This window comes from Equus caballus, chromosome 11, assembly GCF_041296265.1.
Source record: "Equus caballus isolate H_3958 breed thoroughbred chromosome 11, TB-T2T, whole genome shotgun sequence".
In the NCBI taxonomy this organism is placed as follows: domain Eukaryota; kingdom Metazoa; phylum Chordata; class Mammalia; order Perissodactyla; family Equidae; genus Equus; species Equus caballus.
Window position 1 is genome coordinate 5,563,089 of NC_091694.1, and position 23,107 is coordinate 5,586,195.

Consider the following 23,107-nt stretch of genomic DNA (forward strand, 5'->3'; position numbering starts at 1 on the left):
CAGTGTATGTTTGGCAGGCCATAAATCAGCCTTTCTAGTTCAAGCCGAATCAGTTTTGAACTCATTAGTTACCCCATATATGTCAACACGTGAAAATCTCTTGTCACCACCCACTTCCAAAAAAATTGGCTATGAAAACCCTATGAATAGCAGCAGAGCATTGTCTGATATAGCGCCAGAAGGTGAGAAGATGGCACAAAAAGACCAGGCAGGGTTCTCCTCTGCTGTCCACAGGAGTGGTACGAGTCAGAATCGACTCCACAGCACTAATGATAAATAAATGACAAGCAACAGGATACACGGAAGTATAAGAGAAAGCCAGGTGGGTTAAAACTAATCTGGCCCGACCTTGTTTTTCCAAAAGGTCCCGATGTGGCCTGTTGAGCATGCATTGTATATCTGCTTTAAGTATTTACTATGTCCCGAAGACGAGAACAATGCCCTTAAAGATAAGGATGTAACTTCCCCCACACTGGCATTTCTTTAAGGATAAGCATTTCTCCCTAGAGTAAGGATTAACTGCTGACTTGCTGTGCTCATCGGTGACCACTCATCTTGTGACCACCAGCCTGCTGTGCTCATCGTACCGCTGTGCCAGAAAAGCAGTCTCCTGACTAGCATAATAAGGGACCTTCCTCTCACACGTGATGCATGCTCTTGGATGGTGTATAGCCACCTGTACACCCCCCTTCTTTGGAATGCTTCCTCCATTTGTGAAAGGACTCTCCCAGGCCGTATGGACATGGTCCTCAGAGTTGGCTCATAATAAACTCTCCCCCATTTTAATTTATAGATTGGTTATGGATTATTTGCATCAACACTAACAACAAACAGCTCAATAATAATAAGACAAATAAATCAATTAAAATATGGTCAGAGGATTTGACTAGACATTTCTTCAAAGATGATCTTTGAATGGCTAATAAGCATATGAAGAGATGCTCAAGGTCCTTAGCCATCAAGGAAACAAAAATCAAAACCACAACCATACCAGTTCACACACACATAGAATGGGTATAATAGAAAAGATAGACAACAAATTTTGGCGAGAATGTGGAAATTGAAACCCTCAGGTATTGCTGGTGGGAGTGTGGAATGGGCAGCCACTCTGGAAAACACTTTGGCAATTCCTCCAAAATTTAAACATAGAGTGACGTACAACCCGGTAATTAAACTTCTAGGTATTTACTCAAGAGAAATGAAAACATATGTCCACACAAAACTTGGATTCAAATGTTCGCAGCAGCGTTATTCATAATAGCCTAAAAGTGGAAACAACCCATAATATGAAATTATGAATGGAAAAGCAAAGTGCAGTATCTCCATACAATGGAGTGTTAATATTCAGCAATAAAAAGGAATGAAGCACTGATCCATGCTACAACAGGAAATATTGGAAATATTATCGTGAGAGGTAGAAGCCAGTCACAAAAGACCTTGTATGATATGATCTCATTTACATAAAGTGTCCAGAATATGCAAATCTGTAGAAACAGAACGTAGATTGATGATTGCTGCCAGCTGGGAGGGGAAGGAGAGAGTTGGGCGAGGGGGTGACTATTTTTTTTTAAAGATTTTATTTTTTCCTTTTTCTCCCCAACGCCCCCCGGTACATAGTTGTGTATTCTTCGTTGTGGGTTCTTCTAGTTGTGGCATGTGGGACGCTGCCTCAGCGTGGTCTGATGAGCAGTGTCATGTCCGCGCCCAGGATTTGAACCAACGAAACACTGGGCCTCCTGCAGCGGAGCGCGCGAACTTAACCACTCGGCCACGGGGCCAGCCCCGAGGGGGTGACTATTAATGAGCATGATGAGAATGTTTTAAAATTAGATTATGATGATGGTTATACTACTCTGTAAATACACTGAAATCCACTGAATTGTACACTTAAGTGGGTGAGCTATATAGTAGACAAATTCTATCTCAATTAGACTGTTAGAAAAACAGTTAGAAGTGGGTCTGGTACAGAAAACAGAATTAGAGAAAACAAGGCACATAGTGGGGGCATTGAATGCATTTCCCACCATCTCCAACAAGGTGACTTCTAGAAAGTTGAGCCTCTTTCCACTTAATCCAGCTAAGTCATCAAGTGGATTTTCCAGCAGAAGGATCCAATGAATGACACTTGTCAAGAATTCCAGTCCCGGAGCAGTTCCAAGGTGCGCACACTCTAGAAAACCATGGTGCTTCGATGGAAAAGTGTGCGTCGGCTAGAGGCCGCGCCTCCAGCTCTGCAGATTTTAGCCTTCCTTGTCTTTGCACTATTTTACCCCTCCGTAAATTATATGTTGTTGATAGACATGCAAATTCTGCCCTGTCTGTGATTTCCCTTCTCCCTGTGGAAAAACCAGTTTTGCTCTCATTTGCAATTCATTTTAACAATCCTTACTCTGTATTAATTTGGGCTTCTGTGCTTTTCTTTTGAACCGGTTATTACATCTGCCTAGTTCTCTCATGAGTAGACTAAAATCTCCAACACATTTTCATGTTTCCTATCTATATGACAGTCATGACTTTCCCTTTTACTGAAAATTGTCTTTTTACAACTCTTCTCTGCATGTAGGGTCTCGCACGTGCTGCTGGCTGGGATATAAGGAAGACTAACGTCAAAAGCTTCAACTTAAAAAGGAGAGGTAAACAGACCTACCAAACGTGAAAATTGTGATATGTTTGAAAAACTATTGGAAAGTCAGTTTCCACTAAAACATTCTGCCAGGCACACACGACAGCAGCATTGGGCTGGAACCTGAGAACTAAGAAACTAGAACCCTGGATTATCCCGCCGCCACCAGTTGGCTTCAAGAACTCCAAGTTCAGCTCACGCCCGAGGTGGTGAGAGGCACAGATTGCGTACAGGAGCTCAGTTTGCACCCAGGAGCTCAACTAGATCTCCACGCTCTGTGGAAGTCAGAGAGAACACTGGCAGCCAGTGCCTTCTTCAAAACACGGGGTGAGATGAAACCAACGCTGTGGGTAAGAAAATGCCTTCCCACTGTGCACTTCATCCGCCTAGCATTGCAGACAGGCACCAGGGCGTAGGGTAATTGCTTGTGCCAAGTGTGCAGGCGAACTCGGGCAAAGAGTGATGGCCTGACACAGGTCTGTTCAGAAAATGTTTCTAGAGTCAGCGTGTGAGCACTTACAGGTTAGGTGTGCTGAGAGAGAGAGCATGCGAGTGAGACTGAATCAGTACTAAGATGTTCCTCTGCTCTCAGCCCATCCCCTGAAGTAACGCCACAAGTTACAGCGTGCGGGGTCGGGGGAAGGGAGCCCACAAGTTGTCTGTATGACTCCCAGCCTCTCAGAAACACGTTCTTACCTTTTTCATCATCCCTGGGGAAGGTGTTCTGAGCATTTATTGGTGCAAGCCCTGGGCGAAGACCAAGGACTTTGGGTACAGAAATGGAAGCTGTGCATTCGGAGGACTGCACACTTCATGTGTGAGCAACAAGGCCAGGTCCGAACCCTCCAAAGCCCCCCTCCTGCAAGCTGCCCCTTTCCCCTCCAGCTGCTGGAAAACCCCTGGGGGGTTCAACCTACTGTAGGCAATATTCTTAATACTGACAACCCATAATACTTTATGAAGGGCTGCTTCTCTGACTTTTCTATTTTCTGCAACTGATCTTGATATCTTTTCTCCAAGTTGTACATTTTCCCCAAACATTGTGTTTTGTTTTGTTTTTCATATCAAGGCAGAGTTAATGATTTCTCAGAGGTGCTGCTGCGCAGTGGGGAAGAACACAGAGTCTCGGTCAGTCGGATCAGGTCCCCACGCCAGGGGCTCCCTCCGTGATCATGGGCAGGCTGCTCACTCACAGAGGCGATTTCCTCGACTGTAAAATGGAGTTGATAATAGGGCCAGCTCCTCGAGGGGCTGTGCGTGAAGCAGTTCACGGTGCTGGCTCAGAGCACAGGTACGGGTCGTTGTCGTCATGGTCGTGACTTCCGATGAGAAGGGTGAACACATGTCAGGGGCCTGCCGTGACCGACGGTCTCTTTAGTGGTGTCTTCCTAACAAGCCCACAGGCTAGATGCCTCTGCTTTTCTCATTTTGCAGGTGAGGCAGGAAGGTTAAGCAACTTGTCCAAGGTCACGGTAGGAAGGTAGCAGCTCACAGAAGTCTGTGGAAAGTTCACAAAGTATACATTCTTTGCGCCAGGTTCTGACAAACACTGTATAACAGAATTTTGTTCATTTAAAAATACTGCTGTGGCAACCCTTAGTGCCTATAAATCAGTGGTTCTCAACTTGGCCACGCATCAGGAATTTAAAAAATAACCCACGCCTGGAAAAATACCTGTCCCCTGAGATTCTAGTTTAATTGGTTGGGATACAATGTGGGTATCGGGACTTTTGAAGCTTCCCAGGTGATTCTAATGTGCACCCAAGATTGAGAGAAGACGCTCTAAAAACCAAGGAAATGAGAGGTTCTCGTAGCTGCAGTCTGTGGTTGCACAATGGATGTTTCGGGAAAGATTGCTAGGGGACCCCAAACCTAAATGGATTCCCTGTATTTTCCTCAATAAAACTCGTGTTGAGCTCGGAGGCCATGCGAGGGTCTTCCAGTCCATGCACTTGCGCAGGGTCCCTAAGGGTTGGAACCTGATGAAAGTGAGGTTCTGTATAACGTGTGTATGTTTCTCATAAAGTTCTGCGTTCAGAAATTGGCTTCAGAGACAAAGGAAGGTGAACTTGTTTGGACAGAAGGAGTTTCTCTTCCTTTCAGCCACGCCAGCCTGTGAGCCTTCATAAAGCAGTGCAAGTGGCTCCTCCTTTCTTTGGCAGACACTGAGAGACTCAGCATTCACCAGTGGCCCGTTTCTAAGACAAAGGGTGTGCACTCCCTGGCCAGGAGACCCGCGCAGTGAAACTATTTCCTCTCTGCATCAAGGCCCCAGGATATGCAGAAATTTGCTGCAGGGCCGGAACCGCCACCATGGGGCCCTGCCTGCGGAGGCTCAGCCGTCTGGGCCAGGCTGTCCAGTGGCTCTTGCTTCTGGCTGTGTTGCTCTTCTTTCTCTTCACCCTGCCCTCCTTTATTAAGGAGCCCAGTACAAAGCCTGTCAGGTAAGACTGCGATCCTTTCCAAATTCTCCATGGTTTATCAGAGGAAATTGAAAATCTCTATCCCAGGGAGGATGGAAACTCGGAGACACTACTGTGTCCACGTGGTGGTGCTGGGAGCGAGGAAGCCCCGGGGGCCGTAGAGCCTGTCTAGAGAGGAAATGGAGGCAGGAGTTTGAGAACTATTGGACTGGGTCTCCAGGAGGCATAGATAGAGAACAAGGCTATTTCCCCCTCTGCAACTGTGAGTAATAAGAGCAGCTTTGGGGTTAGTTCTTACATGCCGTTCTCTATGTCCTACAGCAAAAGTCTTACCACGTGGGTTCCATTCATTTCAAAGTTACCCTCTCCCTGAGAAGTTTGCAAGTAAGACGGGAGGCCTCTCACCTAGGGAGGCGGCTTAAATTCCGGGCCCCAAGTAAATCCTTCAAAAGGACCTTCTCTGCCATTTTTCTTATAAAATAAACACATCCAGCAGTGAGAGGCCCCTTTCTTTCCAGACTCAATGTACTTTGAATGATTCGTTTCACTATTCTTAAAATGTGAAAGTAATACATGCTCTCACAAAATTAAAAATACAGAAAAATGAAGCAAGGGGTGAGGGGCTCTCCAGTGTACTCCCATCTCTCCCCACTCTTCAGGGATGACCGCTCCATACTTTAGGGTACATATAATTATTATGCTATTGCGGCTAACACTTCTACAGCGTTCGCTATATGCCAGGGACTATTCTAAATGCTGCATGTATATTAACCTACTAATGCTTATGCAGATGAGTGTTTTGAGACGTGGAGAGCTTACATGAATCACCCAGGTTCACCCCGCAAGTCAGGGCCAGGATTCAAACCCAGGTGCTTGGGTTCCATAGTCTGTGCTCTTCTGTCATACAAGCCCTTACAACAGATGGATAAACAGATAGGTAAATGGATGGATGGATGGATGGATGGATGGATAGATAGATAAATAGGTAATTACACTCTACACATTGTTCCACAGGTTGACTTTTTAAATCAACACTGTATCATGGATATCCTCCAGCCTGGGCACATGCAGATCCACTCCCTTCTTTTTCTTGGCTGTATAGCGTTCTATAGAACGGATATAGTTTATTCAACCTGTCCCTCTCAATTGACACTTGGCTTGCCACTCATTGTTCACACATCTTGTGCACTTGTGTAAATATTTCTGTAGCTAGATTTCTAGAAGTGGAATTGCCAAGACAATGGATATATTCATATTAAATGTCAATGGATACCATTAAATTGTCCTCTGAAAAAGCGACACCAGCAGGTGTGAGAGTTCACTTTCTGCCCCTCTGTGGCCACACCAGATATCATTTTTAGAGTTTGATCATCTGACAGGTAGAAGCGTGTTTCTCTTTTTAATTTGCATTTCTTAGGCCGCCGGTGAATCTGAGGATCCTCTTTAGTTTACTAACATTTGCATTTTTCTATGATGACCTGTTCACATCTCTTGCTCTTTTATAAAATTAAATTATTTACCTTTTTATTATTAGTAGGAGCTTTTGTGTATTAGGGATATTAACCCTTTTCTATTACATATGTTACAATACTTCAAGTGTTTTCTGCAGCCTGATATTTATTTCTTTTTATTGCCTTGTTTATGGTATCTTACGTCATACGTAAGTAATTTTTATGTGGATAAAATTTGTCTATCTTTTCCTTTATGGCCGCTGGTCTTTGTGCAATCTTTAGAAAGTCTGTCTCACTCCAAAATTATATAAATTGCCTTCTACATTTTCTACTAATATTTTTGTACTTTTGTTCTTTAAGCTAAATAGTTAATCTATCTGAAAGTTATTTTTGTGTATGGTGTGAATATGGGTTTGTACATGTTGGAACTCTTTTGATAGCAAGAGACAAAAATCCAACTCAATCTAGCCTGGATAAGAGGAGAAGGGAGAGGGAGAAGCTCAGAGATTACTGTACTCCTGGCGAGACACTTCAGGGGGGAGTGGGATGCGGGGGGAGGATAGCTCATTGTGACTGGGGAGCCTGGTCTCCTTCCCCAGTCCATGCCATGTGTCCCGGAGTTAAGGTGAGATGTAGGTAGACTGATGCCTGTTTCTGGTCTAAAGATTTCTGAAGGCGTGATGTAATGTATCTGGGAAGAAGACCGGAACCGCCCTGCCCCATCCCAGGGTCTTCACGGTCCAGCAGGCTGTGGAGGGCAGCTCAGTACTTCCTGAAGTGCCGTGGAAGGATCAGAGCTCCAGAACTGCCCAGTTACCTGCTGGAGCCAAGGAATGGGTCACCGACTCTAGGAAAGTGCTTTCCCGTGGTTTATGAAGGTTATCGTTCTGGTGGCATTTGCACTTTTATGGCACATCAATATCATTTGGTAAAAGAATAAAAATACTAATCTTGGACAACAATTGTGAAGATCAGAAACAATGCAGGGAAAGCTCCCAGAGCATAGTTCTTACTCAGAAATCTTCTCCAACTCCCAAATGATATTGACGTGTCATAAAAGTGCAAACACCGCCTGAACGATGACCTTCACAAACCACGGGAAAGCACGAGCCGGGTCCGTTTCGTTTCTGATTTGACTCTCGCCGGCTGCCCGGGCAGCACTGTGGCGAAGGTGGGCCACCACCCGTCTCCAAATCACAAAAATCCCATCGCTTTGGCCTCTTCCTCTCTCACCCCTCTCCTTCAGAATAGCTCTTGACTTTTCCCTTCCTCCCAGTCCACTGTCGCTGTCAGGCCAGATCCTCTTCACGTTATGTTTCAGTGGCCAAAGTTGCCTCCCACGGCATTCGTCAGCCTCGGTCCCTCCCTGGAGTCAGGATAATCTGCTGTGAGGTCTGTCCGTCTCTCGCCCTTGGTTGCCGCCGCTGGTTAGGCCACAGTGGTGACTCACTCCTTCCAATCTATCCTGTTCACTGCTGACCGACCAATTGTCTTAAAATACGCTTTCCTGAGGCCGCCTCCCTGCCTCAAAGCCTTTCGTAGCCCCCGCGGCCCCACCTTCTTACGTGCCCTCTGCTCCCCAGATAAGCCCTTCATTTCTGTGGGGCATCTTCTTCCATGGCTCAGCACAGAGGTCAGGTTTTCGGGTCGGCCTCCCTGTTTGTCTGTTCTCACCACACACCTTTCCCCTAGACGCCCCTCCAAGCCCGGTCTGTCTCCCACACGCCATCTTCTCTTTGAAGCTTTCAACGGTCACAGACTCCTATCCTCTGAGTAAGAACTATGCTCTGGGAGCTTTCCCTGCATTATTTCTGATCTTCACAATTGTTGTCCAAGATTAGTATTTTTATTCTTTTACCAAAATGAAGCCTACAAGGCTCAATAAGTCAAAGCCAAGGGGCCGGCCTGGTGGTGCAGCGGCTAAGTTCGCATGTTCCACGTCGGCAGCCCAGGGTTCGCCGGTTCGGATCCCGGGTGTTGACCCACGCACCCCTTGGCACGCCATGCTGTGGTAGGCGTCCCACATATGAAGTAGAGGAAGATGGGCACGGATGTTAGCTCAGGGCCAGTCTTCCTCAGCAAAAAGAGGATTGGCGGCAGATGTTAGCTCAGGGCTAATCTTCCTCCAAAAAAAAGTTAAAGCCGAATTCCACCCAGCCAGGAAGTAGCAAAACGGATGTTTAAATTCAGAGGATTTGGGTCCAAATCCATGCTTCTCTACTACGTCGTATGTGTTGACTCTTGAGAACTGAAAGCCTACTGGAGGAGAGAGGCAGGCACCAAGCGCAGGCATGCGCGGATGTTATCAGTAGTGGTAACCGCAGTGGAGTCAAATGCGACAACTGCTATGGGAGCAAACTGAGGATTCATTCCAACCAGAGGACGGGGGAGGGACAACAAGGTGGAGACGGTAGCATTTGCATAATGCCTGAAGGCTGTGTGACATTTCAGCAAGCAGGAACGTCGCAAACTAAAGAAACAGCGTAAGCAGTGGTGCAGAAAAGGGACAAGGCAGGATGCGTTCAGAAATGAGAGGTGATTGACGACCAATGCAACGAACACTGGTACGGCGCTCACAGTGTGCCAGGTTACCAACGGCACATCAAGCCTTTCAGGTAGAAACTATTATCGTCATTAACCCCTCTTACAGAAAAAAGAGGTTGGGTAACTCACCCAAAGTCACCTGGTCACTCACGTTCAAACCCAGGCAGGCCAGCTGCGGAGTCCACGCTCCCAGCCCAGAGAGCAGGCTACCACCCTCCGCCTCCCTCTACCACATCCATCGTGACATCACGTCACAAACCCAAAGGCTGATTTTTCTGCCAGACTATGAATTTTCTCGTGGGTAGGAATTGTCTCATTTGTCTCCATTTCTCCCGTAATTTAAACAGGTCCTGGACCGTGTAGGTGTAACACGGTGTAAACGCTTGTTCGTGAAAGAATGAACATGTGGCCTTAAATAACACCCCAAAAGTTTAAACTTTATTCTATAGCTATTAAACATTTTAGAGTAAGGGAGTAACTTGATTAAATTTGCGCTTTATGCAGATAACTCTGTTAATAGATTGTAGGGTAGATGGTGGGGGGAGGTGGTTTTGTGGGGGAGGTCAGAGGTCCTTGCAGTGGTTTACTCAATGAGGCCCTGGGCAGGGAGGGTATGGTGGCAGTGGGACTCGGAAGAAAGGACTGAGAATAAATCAAATCAGCTGGATTTGGCAACAAATAGGATGGAGGTGGGGCTGGGGACTCGAAGACAATTCTAGGATTTCAAACCGAGGTTACGGGGCCACTCCTCATATCACATTAAGACAAACCCAGGTGCACCAAAATGGCGAAAATTGTGGTCCCAGTCCCCAATTTACTCCCTGATACGTAGATATAATCTAAGACCATGTCTGCCTGTTTGGCTTTCCTAGTCTGGAATAACGTGTTTTGGAAGATTTTATGCCTTGTTTTGGCTTTAAAGATGATCATTAAGAGTGAACTGTAATGGGGCCAGCCTGGTGGTACAGCGCTAAGTGCCCACATTCTGCTTTGGTGGCCTGGGGTTCGCCGGTTCGGATCCCGTGTGTGGACACGGCACTGCTTGGCAAGCCATGCTGTGGTAGGCGTCCCACACATAAAGTAGAGGAAAATGGGCACAGATGTTAGCTCAGGGCCAATCTTCCTTAGCAAAAAGAGGACAATTGGCAGAGACGTTAGCTCAGGGCTAATCTTCCTCAAAAAAAAAAAAAAAAAAAAGAGCGAGCTGTAAAATCAGACCTATGGATTCTATTTTCTTTCTTTTTTTTTTTTTTTGAGGAAGATTAGCTGTGAGCTAACATCTGCTGCCAATCCTCCTCTTTTTGTTAATGAAGACTGGCCCTGAGCTAACATCTGTGCCCATCTTCCTCTACTTTATACCTGGGACACCTGCCACAGCATGGCTTGCCAAGCGGTGCCGTGTCTGCACCCGGGATCCGAACCAGGGAACCCCAGGCCACTGAAGTGGAACGTGTGCACTTAACCACTGCGCCACGGGGCCGGCCCTTTTTATTTTGTTTTGGTGTAAGAAATACAACTTTATTTTCTATAACCTCCTAATTTCTGATTCTGGAGCCCCATTCACCAAGCTGCAGGAAAACGTAATCTCGGCCATTCTTCCTCCTCTGCTCCATCCCCGGGATGGCATAAAGGGCTCCAGGACAGCTGATGCTGTGCCGAGGCATGAGAGGGGACAGCTGATTCTTAGCCAGGAGCTGCTGTGAGACATCCGTCATCCCTGCCTTTTGGCTCTTCACGTCCCCCTGGCTTAGGTGTGGGAAGTGTCTGTGACGCTGTCCATGGTTCCACATTTCTAGGTTCAGCATGCCGCCATTCCCTTTCGGGGGTCTTGTTAGACCCTTGGAACACTACCAGGAAGTAAGGTCTCTGACCTTGGGACCCACAGATCCCTGTCTTCTCTCCCTTTCGCACTCCTCCCCTATAAATCTTCTAGGGAGGGGATGATGGTGGTAGGAAATGGAAAAGTCCTTCTCCAAGATATTTTCTCTTTTTCACCAAATCTCCCCTATTTAGGGCTTAGATACTTGGTGGGGAAAGCCAGAGGTCTTACACGGTCTTCTGTATTTTCCGGCTCTCATTTGCCTCATGTGTCCATGGAGGTAATGAAGGTGGAGCTGACTCTTAACACCTGGTGGTAGGTGGGAGGCAGGTAGCAACGGGGAAGGGAGAAAACACGGAGAGGAAAAGAATTAAATAAAGTTCCAAAATAGTATACAACTGCATTTGTGAGTATAACAGGCATAGACCAAGGGTCTGGATGTTCACACTCTAAGGTGCCAACAGCAGGTTCTTTGAGGGCGTGTGGTTCCAGGGGGACATCCTTTTAGGCTTAAATTCATGTTCTGCTTTTTCAGCAATGAGCACATTATCACCTTTATAAAAGGAAAACTAATTCAGAAGAGTTCGTTTCTGAAGAAAGACTCCGGAGAAAAAGACCCAGTTTAGGTCTCGCCTCCATATTGAAGTGCCCCTTGAAGCAGAACGGTCCCCCCGGGTTGTAATCCAGTGTCTCCCACACATACGACTGACATGGCCCTTCCCCTAACACCTTGTTGCAGCTCTTTATATTCATGCCTGCTCCCCATTAGATCGTGAGCTTCTTAAGATCAGTGATCACAGCCTTTTATCTCTGATCCCTGACAGATAGCTCGAAATGCCTCGCATATAAGTACCAATCAATAAATATTTGTGGAATAAATGTTGCACTGTGCTTTCAAATTCTCATAGAATTTCCAATAAGATGTCTCATTTAGTTTTCAGAGTTTTCCCTTTAACTTTTTACTTTTGTTAAGGAAATGTGCAAATTTTTAAGTCAAATAGTATTATGAGGCTTACGTCCAAACAGAGCAGTCCCCGTGTCCCCTCCCTGCTCCAGGATCCTGATTCCCAATGCAGCTGCTTCAGCTCTCTCTGCTGCTCTTTTTGGGACTTACTGCCATGTTTCTAAGTGCCATGCCCACCTCTAGTTCCTGATATCTAAATCAAGTGGTTAAGTGGCATAAATGAAATATGATTTACCTATGGCCTCGAAGCCTGTCACCCCTTTAGATTTTCCTCTCTAGGCACATGAACTGAGAGGCAAGCCAATGGGGCCTCTAACCGTCGCTGTGTGTCTTACAGTGTTAGCCCCCAATCCAGCTTGACCAGCTACATTTATAGGACATAGCTTTTCTCAAAGTGCCTTTTAGCACCTGGCTTGTAAAATGCTCACAACTGATTTGTGAGATGGTTATTAAGATTCTCATTTAATGGATGAGAAAACTGAGGCTCAAAGGGTTGTGCGACTTGCCCAAGATCACACGGCTGGCCAGCAGTGGATGGGGAAGGAATATTATTTTTCCCCCAAAGTCATTATCTCAAAAATGCCAAGATAAAAATGTCACTTAAGGGGCTGGCCCCGTGGCCGAGTGGTTAAGTTCGCGCGCTCCGCTGCAGGCGGCCCAGTGTTTCGTTGGTTCGAATCCTGGGCGCGGACATGGCACTGCTCATCAAGCCATGCTGAGGCAGCGTCCCACATGCCACAACTAGAAGGACCCACAACAAAGAATATACAACTATGTACTGGGGGGACTCTGGGGAGAAAAAGGAAAAATATAAAATCTTAAAAAAAAAAAAATCACTTAACCTTGGGATAACCCCTGAGACAAATTTTACTCTCAGGTCTGATCATCCCCCCTTAGGGGATTATCTAGGTGCCAGATGTAGGTGATCAAAATTGGCTTTGCTTTAAACAACCTTCATTTGAGAGTGAGAGTTCCTAGCCACGGGGCCACACAGGTCTCATCTCGTATCTGTGACTCTTGACCTATACCTGCCATTATTTTATTTAAAATGTTTTCTTACCTGCTTATCTTGGTCCCTCCCATCCGCCACCCCTTTCAAGGTCTTCCCTCAACGCCTTCGCCCTATAATTCTGTAACTCCCTCTGTGAGTCACTCTTTAACGAGCCTGTGGGTCTGGGGAGAGCTGTGTGTTTCTGAATGTGAGTATTCTAGGGAGGGAGAATGTCCAACTTTTAAGCCAGTTTTCCATCCTCCTGGCCCACAGTGAGTCCGGCTGGGTGAATGGCATCGCAGACAGTGCTGGGACTCCTCTGTTCAGGAGAAGCTTTGGAAATTGGATCCAGCCAGTGAACCGCGACTATACGCGTATCGCTCCCATTGGATTTAATTGGCCGAAAACAAAACAAAACAAAGAATTGGCTTTAAATTGAAAAAAAAGAACACTCAGAATAACAACAGAATACAGATTTCTGGCTGTTTTTTTCAGCACACAAGAGAATGAAGGCAAATTAAAGGCAGAGTACAGCTTTTAGTCATCGAAGCAACTTGTAGATGCATCTGAAGTTTCAAAGTAGAGTGCGAAAACTTTCAGGATTTCCCAGGAAAAATAAACTTCAAAGTTTGAAAAGAAAAGCAGATACGACCGGAGACCCTGAAGAACTGTGTGGACACCAAGGAGTTTCGGGAACTCAGGGCCGGGCTGACGAGGTGGGGTGCTGGAGGCGAGAGCCGCCCCATGTGGAGGGTGCTCAGCAGGGAGTGAGAAAGGGCGCTACTGGGGAGCCAAGAGTTTGCCCCACTTTCAGGGAGAAGCAGAAGGGAAGCTGGGGGACCCGGAAGTGTAACATGGAAGAGGAAAGCACGCTCTAACGGAGGGGCCGAGATACAGTGAGCAAGTGAGCAGTGAAGCTGATGGTGGGGATTGCTGAGAGAGTCCAAGACTGGAGGATGTGGAGTGGAGGCACACGTGTGACCAGCCACTCGCCGTGGTGCAAGCACACCTGGCCTGGAGCCTCTTGCAGTGTCTGGACCAGAGAGACGCAGAGCCCAGAATTATTTAGGTGATCAAAGAGGTCTTCTGAGTTCTCTTCTCCTTGACAACACAATCTGCTAATCCTGCTGGGTTCGTTAGTACCTTTGATTTGGGTGTTATTGCCAAAGTTTGTTTTGGACAACCTCTTATGAACTGTGGACTTCACAGTTCCCTGTTATTTCTATTATCTCTCTCCCTATTAACTCTAGGGCTGTATTCTTGGGAAAACACTGCTTTCTTGCCAACAGTCGTTTCACGGCTTCAGGTATAAATGAACTTTGAACCTTTTGCCATTTCTCTGCTTCCAAATGCCCCCTGGTGATGTGTACTTAAGAATTTAGAGAGAGGAGGATGCCAGATAATTATTCTTTTGTTGTTTTTTTCATTTATTGAATAGGGCTGTATGATCTCTGCTAATGATAAACGTTAATGGCTTGGGTGCGATCCGTGACTGACCTGCCTGTGCCTCTGACCTGGAGGCCCTTCATAGAAAACAGCTTGCCCTCCCGCTGCAGTCCGGCCCGCGGTGCGCAAGTTCGGCGTTGCACAGGGTCTAGACAGGACAAACGCGGGGCATTCAGCAAATGCACACAATTTGAGCATTCAGGAAATACCGTGTCTGAGCACAAGGAAATACATCAACGTCTGCATCCCCAGCAATCATAGGTGTCTTTAATTACAGGGATTTGAAACGAAACTTAATGACACAATTTTGTCTCAACCTGGGTCATTGCTGCAACTTCCTGTAAAATTGAACCGAGTCATCAATAACCCGCAGCATCTGCAGGCAGAACAGTCCTGCTGGGTGTCCTTGCACGACTCTTGCCTCTAGACAGGGCTGCAGAGAGGACAGCCGTGTGCTGCATCTTTCAGGGCCGCCGTGACCACTAGGCAGATGGCCAGCTGTCCACGCTGTATGTTTGAGGTGTGTTATGTTAAGACCACCCCTGCCTCATCATCTCCCCAGTCACGGCCACGTGAAGGTGCTTGCGGTTTGGAAGGAGAACGTTTCTAGGCCCCTGGAGGTTTGGGGTGGGAAGTGGAGGTAGGGATAATCCACCAGGAGTCAGAGCTGAGTAACAAGGGCTGTTTGCTAAGTGGGGTTGACACCTAGGCTTTTGTTTTGCCGAGCAGTGCATGCGAGTTTAGAGCTTAAGCTCAATTGTCAGATTAAAGAGGGGCAGAGCCGAGTCTCACCCCAGGATCCCAGTGCCAGAACCTTCCGAGTGACAAACAAATCAAACAAGAAAATGCTCTGGACTAACCAGCTCTCCACTCTGCAAAGTGGTATTCTTTCAGAACGAATACTTTGGGAGTGTCTTCCTAGCTCATGAGCCAATAACTCCCTCTTTCTCTTGAAACTGTTCTCCTCCCATGCACAGCGTGGACCCCAGGATGTCATGAACCATGTGACCCAGACCCCTGGCCAAGGATGGAGGAGGGATCCAAGCGGGCCAGAATGTCTCCCCTGAAAATTAAAAGTTAGGAGCAAAGAGAGCCAACAGTTCCCAAAACAGGTGTTACGGGGTGGCCACCCTCTATCCCCATGTGGGCTGAAGAGTGGAGAGGGAAGGAAAGAGCAGAAGAAAGTAGACTCGGAGGGAGCAGAGGTAGGAACAGAGACAAAGTCTAGAGGGAGACTCCTGCTTCCAGGCCCTTCCGGAGGTTCAAGCACTTCTTGCTCTTGGGTTCCTCGAGACACTTTCTATCCTTATAATAAATTTCCCTTTTTTTTCTTAGTTAAAAATGAAAAACAAAAAAGAATAAGAACTTGAAGGCTTGAAGGCTGTTACCCTTTCCAGGCTGTTCCATGTCACAGTCCAACCCTGTCCCATAGCCTTTCTCTCCTTTCTGCTCTGAAGTATCTCCCACTCAAGCTACTTCTTTGAGCCGTGTAATAAAGGCAGAGGCATTGGCTACATAAGGCCAGTTAAAAATGATGTGTGTTCCAAGGAGGAAGGACCCCTGGGAGATGAGGAGCAAGGACACCACAGCCAGCCCTTCCCAGCTACCTTCAGAGGATTTAGGTCCTCGCTCAGTTTCAAGGTCAGAACAGAGAGTGGCCCTCCTGGATGACCTGAACAAATGTGTTTCCTTGGGGCCAAGGAAGGCAGGAAATACTGTCCCAACCAAAAGAGCTGGCCACAACTCAGGAAGGAGGCCGTAAAGGAGGAAGGGTTAGCAGAGGTAATCTGTGGAGGGTGTGTATCGCCTGGGCCAGCCCTGCATTTCTCCAGCAATGAAAGAGCGCCTTTGTCTCCCACCTTTCGTAACAATCACTGCGTATTCCATGGTCCAAGGTCTGTGACTAATTCAAATTTGTATTCCAAGGACCTACACATTGCACAGAGTAGACATTTAGTAAACATTTGTTGAATGAGACATTCTTCCGCATGTACATATTTCAGATTCTATTCCACTTCTGTTTAAATCCCTTTCCTTTTGGGCTCAGAAAGCCTGTGGAGAGCACTGATGTGACGTGGCACTGTGATAGGCTTAGTAGCAAGGGCTGCTTAGAATGACTTCTGCCTCCTTGGAGTTTGTACTTTAAGAAAGAGACGACATTGCCATTGAACAGACACAACCCACGAAACATAACTAATTCGATGACAAGTAGAATTTTAGCATCAACGTTGTCACAGGAAATAGAGCTTGGGTCAGGCCACCTCCCTGGCCTCTTCATGCTCACCCATTTCCTAGCACGTCTCCCAATTACAATTGACATTTATTTGTGTGACGACTTGTCGTCCCCTTTGTATCTTGGGCTCCACGGGGAGAGGGATGTGTCTGTTTAAGCTCATCGCTGAAGCCCCAGTAACTAGCACATAGGACGTGCTCAATAAATATTTGCTGCATAAAAGAAGGGACGAGGAACTGTTGAGCTGGGCAGTGGGTAGAAGTCAAAGTAGCAACTGGAGGAACTGGAGACCGGGCCAAGGAGGTCTCCAGCTTACACATGCTGTGTCAAGAACGATTGAGAACCAAGAGCCTCAGTGGGGGCGAGAAGGGATGGAACCTATATCGGGTGAGCACGTATTTTGTGCCAGGTGCTGAACGCACATCATCAGCTACCACTCACAGCAGACTTCTCTCAGAAGCAAAAGGCAGCAGCCCATTTTACAGATAAGAAAACCGGGGGTCAGCTACATTAAGAAGATTTCTCCCCGTCACACCAGCTAATAAGCAGAAGGGCCAGCATTCTTGCTCAGGGCTATCTGGCTACACATTTCATGCTTTCTTTTTCTCTTCCTGTAGCCTCAGTACGTCTATTACGTATAGCTCAGAAGAAGACTGGTAGAAACAGAAAAAGGACAAGACTGACCAGGACAAGTCAGGGGGGCCTCGGGCACCAGGGGATTAGTACAGAGGCAGGAGTTAAGGACACCTGGAAATCCATCTGGGTCATGGCTAAATTGTGAGAGAGGAAGATGCTTTTTCCAAAGCTCCCAGGGATCCCCCCCAAAACCAGTGTAGAACGGAGTCCCCACCCCAGATTCCAGTTAGAGAGCTATGCAGAGCAGAGAGTCCAGGCTCTTCTCAGCAGAACACCTGATGCTAACTTGCATAGATTGATATTTTCAAAACCTCACATAAAAGCAGAAAATATAAAGAAAATAAAGTCAATACAATTCCTGCGGGCAAAACCTTGAGTGCCAGAAGTCAGACCAGCCACCCTGAATCGATCTTCTACCACTGCCAGAAGCAGCATTCTAGGATGGGAATCAGCTTATGTGCCCCACTCCCTTCTTTCGACAACACCCGCCCCCATCTCCTACTTGAAATTCTTCGATGGCTCCTCCTGGATGAGTAGACCAATGATGAAGTCCAAACTCCTTGGCCCAACATACAGTGCAAATAACAACCTGACCCTGCCCACCTGTTGGGACCGTCACCTGCCTCACGGCCCCCATCCCCACTCTGCTTTGTAATTACTCAACAGCTCCAGCGCCATGAGCTTTCACGCTTCTGGGACTCACACTTCCTCCTCCCTACTCCTAGTCATCTTTGGAAAGGAGCCTTTCTGGGAAGCCTTGCTCACTCCCATGGTGTCCCTTTGTGCTTCCATCGAGCTTGCACGTCCCCCGGGGCTATCCGTGTTTTGTATCATAATTCATGACAATCCCTTCACCAGAGTTCCTCTTGCCTGTGGCTGGGAAACAGGCCTTTCACTCGTGATCTCCAGCACCTAACATGAGATGTGGCAAATACAGTGGGCCCCCCCCCGCAAATATTTGCTGAGTATGTATATTTTTCCTAACAGTGCCAACAAGCAACAGTTTGCTTTTAAGCGGTGTTGGACTCATGACAGCGTTTAAAGTGAATCTTTAAGACAGATCTTTCAAAATCATTTCCCACTTCCTCATGAACAAGGTTACCTTTGTTACCTATACTTCATTTAAAAAAACAAAAAAAGGATCAACTGACTCACACAGTTATTAGGTGGCAGGCCCAGGGTCACACAGACAACCCTAGAACTCACAGTCCAGAACACAGGGTACGCCGGGAGCCAGCACAGAGAGGTCTAGGGGTGCAACATTGGTGAGCATTTCAGCTCTGCTCTTGGCACCCGGTTCCAGCACCCGAAACTCCCTGCCACCACTAAGGTTTCTTTACGGGTCAGAGGTCAGCTTCCAGAGCGCTTGCCAACGGGGGCAGCTTAATTTTTGGTGGTGGACGGTAGTAGTCATTCCCCTCATCTCTTAGGGAAACTGGTTGAAGTCTACCTGAGGCACAAGTCTAGATACTGGTCATGCTTCTGACCTGTGTCCACAATCTTCAGCTTCACCAAGTTATCTCTGTCCCTAGGCATCAATATATACAGAACATTAAAGAAAGGTCCCCAGAGTTGCTACAAAAGTCTGTGTCCCAGTCGCCGCCAATGGGAAGTAGGACCATCGTGCGTGTAGAGTCAGCGCAAGAGAAGAGCGTGCCGGACACGCGCCCCACGGCCAAGGCCCGCACCGCTGCCGATGGTGGAGGAACAGAGGCGGGCAGGGCCGCGGCGGAGCAGCGGGGCAGTGCGCCCAGCACAGCAAGGACGGGGGCACCGAAGAGTTGGGAGAGGAAGGACATCGCGGTGGACACACTCTCCCCGAGAAGTCAGGATGGCGGGGTGGCCTCTGACAGGACAGAGGCACTGAGGCTGAAGAGTCAGAAAGCGAGGACAACTAAGGGAATGGGGGACCAGATGAAGAAGGCAGAAGCTGCAAAGACGGTGCCAGTGAAGCCTCAGGGCAAAGCAGCAGTGACAGCAAAGATACCCATTCGGGAAAGCGAGGCCAGGGCCCTGACCACCACAGCAGCAGGGTCAACGAGGAGGAGAACGAAAGGAGCGACCACGGCGCTTGTCCCGCCCAAGCAGAGAGCCCAGGCCACGCCAGCCTCTGCCGGTTCCCAGAGCTCCACCACTCAGAGAAGCCAAAGCCTGAAGGCCGCCAACTTCAAGTCTGAGCCTCGGTGGGATTTTGAGGAAAACTATAGTTTGGACGTGGGGGGCCTACAGACGGTGAGTTTTTCTGCCACAGCTGCCCTTACACCTCGGGCTCTGAAGCCTCTCCTGCAGACAGCCCACCCCACCCCTCCCTCACCTCCCAGGCTCCACTCCTCAGCTTTGCCTTGTCCCACCCTACACGGCTCTCGTCCCATCCTTCCTTTCGACAATGGCCGCAATGGGGGAGGAGGAGGCAGGCTCCAGAATCCTGGCCCCGGCAGCCCGGGGAGTTGTGAGCAAGAAGGGCCTGCCCCGGAACCTCTAGAAGGCCTGGGGGTCCTCAATTGGGGTGCAAGAGTGGACCTGCTCTGGGACTTGACTCCTGAGCTCCCAGCCTCTGTCAGGGGGCAGAGGTGACAGCTGAAGGGTGGCATGGAGGGAGCAGGGACTAACAGACAAGATGCCCTGGGGATGCCTTGTCTCCCCTACATAGAAAATCCTACAACTGTCACTCTCTTCCAACCCTAAGGAAAACAGCCTGGGCCCACACCCAGAGGAAGGAAGGGTTCACAATGTGTTTGTTTATGCACTAAGGAAAACAGCCTGGGCCCACACCCACAGGAAGGAGGCGTTCACAATATGTATGTTTACACACATAATTGTGACCATGCACCACGACAGCACACTGGGACGCATTCCACCTTCACAGGCTCTTCCATTCTTCTCTCGCTGACATGGGGGCATTCGCCTTGAGGGCCAAGAACCGTCCATTCCCTGGGGACCTCCAGGACCGCAGCGGGCCTGGGCAACGGCAAGGGAGGGTCAAGGAAAAGGAGGGAAGAGATAGCAGAGGCAGGGCCTTCCGAGCTTTGAGGGCGCTTTCTGCCCCCTGCGCCCCGCCCAGCCCCCGGCCATGGCCTTCCCGGGCCTCTCCCCGCCTGACCCATCCTCCTGCATGTAGACCTGCTCTGACTCGGTGAAGGTCAAAGCTTCCAAGTCACTCTGGCTCCAGAATCTCTTTCTGCCCAACCTCACCCTCTTCCTGGACTCCAGCCGCTTCAACCAGAGTGAGTGGGACCGCCTGGAACACTTCGCACCGCCCTTTGGCTTCATGGAGCTCAATCACTCCCGTGAGTCCTTGCCCCGGGGGTTGCCTGGCTCTGCACTAGGCCGTGGCCGAGGGCAGCTGGCTTTCTTCTCTGGTCTGCCTCTTCCCTGGGGCCGCCAGCCCTGGGAGAAATGATGGGCCCTTCCAGGGCTCTCAGTGGAGCCCCTCCTTGTTCCAGTGGTGCAGAAGGTTGTGACACGCTTCCCTCCAGTGCCCCAGCAGCAGCTGCTCCTGGCCAGCCTCCCTCCTGGGAGCTCCCAGTGCATCACCTGTGCAGTGGTGGGCAATGGGGGCATCCTGAACGACTCCCGCATGGGCCAAGAGATAGACAGCCACGACCACGTGTTCCGGTAAGCTGCCCCTCCCCTGTGCCCCCTCCAGCCTCTCTCCTGCAGAGAAGGGCTCTCTGAGAGATCTGAGAGGGTGTTCCAGGCCTGTATCTGGAAGAAATTCCAGAGAACTGCTGCAGAGAACTACTGCCTCCCCCGTTTCTCCTTCCTTTCCCCATCCTCCTCCACGCGTCTCCCTCCTGCGCCCAGGTGTGCTGTCTGGTTCTGTCTTTCTGTATAGGTTGAGCGGAGCTGTCATTAAGGGCTATGAACAGGACGTGGGCACTCGGACGTCTTTCTACGGCTTTACTGCCTTCTCCCTGACCCAGTCACTCCTTATATTGGGCAATCGGGGCTTCCGGCACCCACCTCTAGGGAAGGTGAGCAAAGAGGAGTGGGCCTGGCCACACACAGACTCTGGGTAAGGGAGCACGCAGTGAGAAAGGGAGACGAGCATCCTGCGTCTGGAGTCTGGGGTTGGCACAGGCGCTGTTCCTACGAGGGCTGAGGACAGGGAGGACAGCCAGGCCAGGCTTGAGAAGAGCAAGCGGGCAGTCTGGAGTCAGAGCCGGGCCGCCCCAGCCGGTAGTCCTGAAGGCAGTACTCGTGGACCACTCGCTGTCCTTGGTCCTCAGGATGTCCGCTACCTGCACTTCCTGGAAGGCACCCGGGACTATGAGTGGCTGGAAGCGCTGCTTCTGAATCAGACCCTGGTGAAACAGAACCTTTTCTGGTTCAGGTACCCAGTGCCCGCTCCCCTTTCCCCAGGCTGAGCTGTGTAGTGAGCAGCTGTGAAGGCTTGACAGGTGGGAATGGTGTTAGCTGTCACCTGGAGATGGGGTACCGGTTACGCCCATGACCCTGACCTGGCCCACATGGGAGGAGGTCAGAGAACCGAGCCTGCTGACCCGCTCCTGCCCACAGGCGCAGGCCCCAGGAAGCTTTTCAGGAAGCCTTGCAGCTGGACAGGTACCTGCTGCTGCACCCAGACTTGCTCCGATACATGAAGAACAGGTGAGAGCAGGGAGCTGTGGAAGGGGCCGGCCCCTCTCATCCTTGCAGCTCCTGACAGCTGCGGGGGCTGGGATGTTTCACAGGTTTTTGAGGTCTAAGACCCTGGACTCTGTCCACTGGAGAATATACCGCCCCACCACTGGGGCCCTCCTGCTGCTCACTGCCCTGCAGCTCTGTGACCAGGTAAGACTCTGCTTCAGGAGCAGGAGTGCCTGCAGAAACAGCTCTGGGGGACTCCTGGCCAGCTCAGCATGGCATGATGGCTGGACTGGGTGCCCACCCTTCTGGGGTGAGGAAAGTGGGTGTGTGTATGGATGCATGCATGCGTGCAAGTGTGCATCCAGGGGGGCCTGCACTGATCCCTAAGGATGGAACCAGGATAAAGGGACCCCCCAACCCCTCGACACACAGAGAGCTAGCCCATGAGAAGAAGCCTGGGAGAGAGCAACTACAGGCCTTATTTCTCCTCCAACCTTGACGTAGGTGAGTGCCTACGGCTTCATCACCGAGGGCCATGAGCGCTTCTCTGACCACTACTATGACAAGTCATGGAAACGAACCATCTTTTACATCAACCATGACTTCAAGTTGGAGAGAACACTCTGGAAACGGCTACATGATGAAGGTATCATCCGGCTGTACCAGCGTCCTGTAACTTCCAAACCTCAGCTCTGACTGGAGCCTGGGCTGCAGCAGTCTCCTTGACCATGCAAGGTGCAGTGGGAGCCTTGAGACTCTTCTGCCGTTTTCCCAGGGCTCAGACCAGGCTTCCAGCCCCTCCAGGCTTCCGCGGGGGCAGGAGCGCTGGTCCAGAGGAGGAGACGCCCTCAGGGCGGCAAATGACTGGCTGAGGTTTTGGAGACCTTGAAAAGTCGCTACCTTGGAAAGTTCTGTTCCCTGGAGGGGGATCTCCCTTCTTGAGACCCAGGAACTTTAACTAAATGGGGTGGTGAGCGGTCAATACCACAAACCTCTGTGGAAAATCCCCCTTCTCTGGCCCAAAGCTACTGGACACAGAGGAAAAAGCTGGAACTTACGGAGACATATAGATTTGCGTTTGAATTCCAGATCTTCTCCTTAGCAGCTGTGAAATCTTGAAGGTATTACTTAAGTTCCCCCTGGATTGAAGCTTCCAGGGGTTATTGATTCTAGAAGGGTCGGCACCTGTGTTTTGTCTTCGAGCTATTTGACAAGTCTCTGGGTTGTAAAAAACTGATAGTAATAAAAATGATTCTTGTCCATGGGAGATGCAAATAAATTTCGTGCAACGAAGACACAGGTAATTGTTCCCCTGTGGATAGTGACCAGTTTTGTACCTATCAGCAAATTCGTTTATCGTTCCTGACTGCCTATATGCGTGTCCATACTT

General features: G+C 49.1%; 1 protein-coding gene across 3 annotated transcripts; it reads left to right on the forward strand.

Moving 5' to 3' along the window:
- The first annotated feature begins 2,840 nt into the window (after window positions 1–2,840).
- Window positions 2,841–22,982, forward strand: ST6GALNAC1 (ST6 N-acetylgalactosaminide alpha-2,6-sialyltransferase 1). 3 transcript variants are annotated; one of them, XM_070225963.1, is made up of 9 exons: window positions 2,841–2,973; window positions 18,663–19,362; window positions 20,249–20,417; window positions 20,574–20,745; window positions 20,966–21,104; window positions 21,360–21,463; window positions 21,649–21,738; window positions 21,822–21,921; window positions 22,222–22,982. In XM_070225963.1, exons 2-9 carry the CDS (start codon window positions 18,736–18,738, stop codon window positions 22,411–22,413), a joined length of 1,593 nt encoding a protein of 530 aa, XP_070082064.1. In that variant the 5' UTR covers window positions 2,841–2,973; window positions 18,663–18,735; the 3' UTR covers window positions 22,414–22,982. The 3 variants fall into 3 exon arrangements, with proteins under 3 accessions (XP_070082064.1, XP_001491615.1, XP_070082063.1); XM_001491565.5 differs by lacking the exon at window positions 2,841–2,973 and adding an exon at window positions 4,714–5,067; XM_070225962.1 differs by lacking the exon at window positions 2,841–2,973 and adding an exon at window positions 13,589–13,884.
- The last annotated feature ends 125 nt before the right edge of the window (window positions 22,983–23,107 follow it).

Bases quoted from the DNA above. Each gene is read 5' to 3' on its own strand.
- ST6GALNAC1 (XM_070225962.1), top strand. From the start codon at position 13,736: ATGGTGGGGATTGCTGAGAGAGTCCAAGACTGGAGGATGTGGAGTGGA. The intron at 13,885-18,662 runs GTGATCAAAGAG...CTCTGTCCCTAG, and splicing joins CAGAGCCCAGAATTATTTAG to GCATCAATATATACAGAACA. The intron at 21,464-21,648 runs GTACCCAGTGCC...TCCTGCCCACAG, and splicing joins CAGAACCTTTTCTGGTTCAG to GCGCAGGCCCCAGGAAGCTT.